The sequence below is a fragment of the Delphinus delphis genome, chromosome 1 (assembly GCF_949987515.2).
Source record: "Delphinus delphis chromosome 1, mDelDel1.2, whole genome shotgun sequence".
In the NCBI taxonomy this organism is placed as follows: Eukaryota; Metazoa; Chordata; class Mammalia; order Artiodactyla; family Delphinidae; genus Delphinus; species Delphinus delphis.
The window spans coordinates 49,230,262-49,233,923 of NC_082683.1; the positions used below are offsets into that span (position 1 = coordinate 49,230,262).

The 3,662-nt window shown below is 54.8% G+C and overlaps 1 protein-coding gene across 1 annotated transcript; it reads right to left on the reverse strand.

Moving 5' to 3' along the window:
- Positions 1–1,133: 1,133 nt before the first annotated feature.
- Positions 1,134–3,080, reverse strand: TACSTD2 (tumor associated calcium signal transducer 2). Its single transcript, XM_060005501.1, has one exon. The coding sequence runs from the start codon at positions 2,837–2,839 to the stop codon at positions 1,868–1,870; it is 972 nt and encodes a 323-aa protein (XP_059861484.1). The 5' UTR covers positions 2,840–3,080; the 3' UTR covers positions 1,134–1,867.
- Between the last annotated feature and the right edge of the window lie 582 nt (positions 3,081–3,662).

Below are 3,662 nucleotides of genomic sequence, written 5' to 3' on the forward strand. Positions count from 1 at the left end.
CGGGGGGGTTGCCTGAGAGTGGTTTCACTCTGTTAAGTTTCCTGTTCTATCCTCAGGCACTTAAGCTGTCCTTTCCACTTTGGGGAAGCCAACCCACATCAGCCTTCTCCCCTTGTTAAGCCCCATTTTAGCCTGAGAGGATGTTTGGAGCCTGGTGGGCATTTCTCCCTAGCAGGAATGCTTATAGAGTTAGAGACTCTGGCGATCATAAGGTATCACTCCACCAGCACGCACCAGCCACAGCCCCAAGCTGCCGAGGCAGCAGCTGAGAGCTCCCTCGCCCCAGTTCGTACTGGTGCTTCATTCTTGAGTGGTCGGCATAGACCACCCAGTGGAAGTGGGAGGAGGAACGTGGGATGGATTCCAGGGAAGAAACTGATATCCTGGATCTAGCTATTTGGGGTTGGATATATCAACCACCCTGTCCTTTGTGCACACCCATTGTTGCAGCAATTTCCCAGGAATTGCAGTCATTTGTTTACCTGTAGGCTACCCCGCAGTGACCTTCTAACACACCCCGCTTCACATAAATGAGTGAAAACAAGGAGATAAATGTGAAGGAGACAAGCTAAAATGAAGTAAAAGTTTTTAAAGCACATTACTAGTAGAATCTTAGGAAAACAGACTGTGTGCACATGCACACAGCCAGAGCATAAGCCCTCTACAGACTGGCTACGACTATGTGAGAAAGTCATTTAACTCAGAGCCGCAATACTTTGGGATTAAGTCAATTGCCAAGGACTAAATGGGAATAGCACAGCTACTTCCAAGTATGGCAGGGATTCAAAGGAGATACAGCTCCTGAAACAAAGGTAGAGTTGTCCTTCTCCAAGGGAGAATTCTCATTTAGAGATAACCTGAAGTTGGTCCCCTTTCCCAACAACAGCAGCTAGTTCTAGCTTCCTCCCTCAGACCCACCCTCCTGCAGGGGGTTTCCAAACAATCTTATTTAGAAAGACCTGTGTTTACACTTGCCAGTTCAGGGACCTCAGAAACACCAGAGTGGCTATAGGAAATGACCCATCCTGCTAAAAAGTGTTAGAATTTGAAATAAGAAATCTGAGTAGTGGGAAATTAGAGGAGACCAAAGTGATATAAACCTGGAGCAAGTTTTCACAAACTCCATCTTTTGGTTTGTGCCTTTTTTATTACATTCTTTTTTTTTTATTTTAAAAATCACAACAGCATTATCAAAGACAACCTATATACAAACATTTTACAGAAGAAACATTACTAGTATCAGCTGTAATAAGGGCAAGTTGAAGAACAGATGCTGAGTTTCTGGGCCAAAGTCTGCCGGCAAACAAAGACATCTAAAATGTGTTCAGGCAGCTGAAACAGGCTTCTTTCCCGATGACAAGCATGTGTGGTCGGTAATATCAGTACAAACGATGGTAAATGAGGATACTACACGGGGCCAAGTTGCGAACTCCTCATCAGGAAAGCCACAATACAAGTGGCGCTAATCAAATAACTTAAACCCAAGACAGTAAAAGCGCTGTTGCCCATCTCGACGCATTTAGCCTTCAGCATTGATTTTGCGTCACTTGTAAACGAGGCTGAGTTGTCCTACAAACACTTGACCCTTATACATAACCCGATGCCAAACTTCCCTTAACCCTTCGAGTCAGGTTTCTGGTTGGACAGAAAGGGGAGGAATTTTAGAAATGCTTCCTTCAGGACAGAAGTCAGAAAGAGGTGACCCAGAGAACAGGATCTATTAAATTTGGTGGCGGTGGGGGGAGGCAGGAATTTGGGGGGAGAAAGGCCTCCTTGGGGCCAAGAATCAAGAAGCGTGACTCACTTGGGTCTGGGACCTTGCTGAAATCCGATACCCTACCCCACCCCACCCCAGCCCCATCGGTACCTACAAGCTCGGTTCCTTTCTCATCTCCCCCAGTTCCTTGATCTCCACCTTCTTGTACTTCCCCAACTTCCTCCGGTTGGTGATTACCAGGACGGCCACGCCGGCGACCAGGGACACCAGGACCACCACGATGACGGCGATGAGGCCGCTGGTGAGGCGCTTCATGGAGAACTGCGGGGACTTCTCATCCAGGTAGTAGATGAGCGTCCGCTCCAGCAGCAGGGGCTCTCCGCGCACGCGCACGTCGAGGCCGCTGTGGCCCGGGAACAGCGACTCGCCCTTGATGTCTCTCTCGAAGTAGTAGGCGGCGTCGGCGATGTCCACATCGCCGGCGACCTTCTGCGACGCGTTCTGCTGAAGCTCGATCTGGATGGTGGGGTGCTCGTAGTGCACGGCCGCCACGAACTTGGGGTGCAGCAGGTAACGCTCCCAGAAAAGCCGCCGCACCTCGGCATCCAGGTCTGAGTGGTTGAAGGCGCGGACGGCCGGGCGGCGGCGCAGGTCGATGAGGATGTGGTGGGTGCGCACCAGCTCGTCGCAGCGCAGGCTCAGGTCGCCCTTGTCCGTGCGGCGCACGCCCACCGAGTTCACGCACCAGCACACAGACGTCTGGTTGCACTGGCGCGCCTTGAAGCGGCCCTGCTGGTCGCAGTCCGGGTCGTACAGGCCGTCGTTGTCCACGAGCGCGTGCTCGCTCGGCTGCACCAGCGCGCGGCCGCTCTTCTGGGCGCTCATGCGCGCTTTGAACAGCAGGCACTTGGACGTGAGCGTGGAGCAGTCGACCTCCAGGCCCGAGCCGAGCACGCGGCACTGGCAGCGGCCGTCCGGGCCGCTCCGGTTGCACACGGTCATCTTGTTGGTGGGGCACGTGCAGTTGTCCTGCGCGGCCGCGTGGCCGATCAGCGCCGCCAGCAGCAGGAACGGCGGCAGCAGCGACGGCCACGGCAGCGCGAGGCCCGGACCCCGGGCCATGGTGGGGCGGAGGAGCGCGGACGGGGCGCGGGCTGGTGAGGGCTGGGGACTGCGCTGGGTTCCGGCTCCGCCGTCTGAGACGGTCTCCAGGCGTCTGCCGCCCGCCACTCCCTCCCGCTCTTATACTCCACCGGACCTGCCTGGCTGGTTCGGCCGCCGACTCACCCGCTGGTATTTGGGTGATACATCCCGCCGCCCCCCATCCTCGTCTCCGTCCCACGGAAGGCCCAACCCGCCCTGCGCAGCCTGCGGCAGGATCAGGAGAGCGGAGGTTGTCCCGTCTCCTGTGGACCGAAAGCCCGGGAACGGAAAACCGATACTCAACTGACGGCTGCGAGGACCCGCCCCCGGCCCACCCGGCCCCACCTGCGGAGCGACCCGCCCTAGGCGCGGCCTCCAGCCGAGGACCTTGGGCGTCTCGGCCTCTCTCCGGGGCTGGAATTCTCAGAAGTTGTACTGAGAGATATGGCGTGGGACTGTCACTCTTTTGTCCCCCTCCCCCGCTTTTCTCTCCCCGCTTCCCAGCCCTTGTCCCTACTTTAAGTTCTTTCACTTCCTCGCCTCTTTCCCTACTTCCTGTAATAGCACACATTTATATAGTTTACAGTTTGCAAATATTATCTTACCCTCACATCAGGTCCCGACCGGTATGCACTCTCTATTAGACCCATTTTAAAAGTGGTGTGGTTAAACTTTAAAGTCTCCCAGCCATCAATTTCCTCAGATTCCTCGGAGGCGCGGTTGGGACTCTGCCTGGCTGTTCAGAGACCTTCAACAAATGCTTATGGAAAGGGAGTGGTGCAAAATCTGAAGAAAGGTTAGG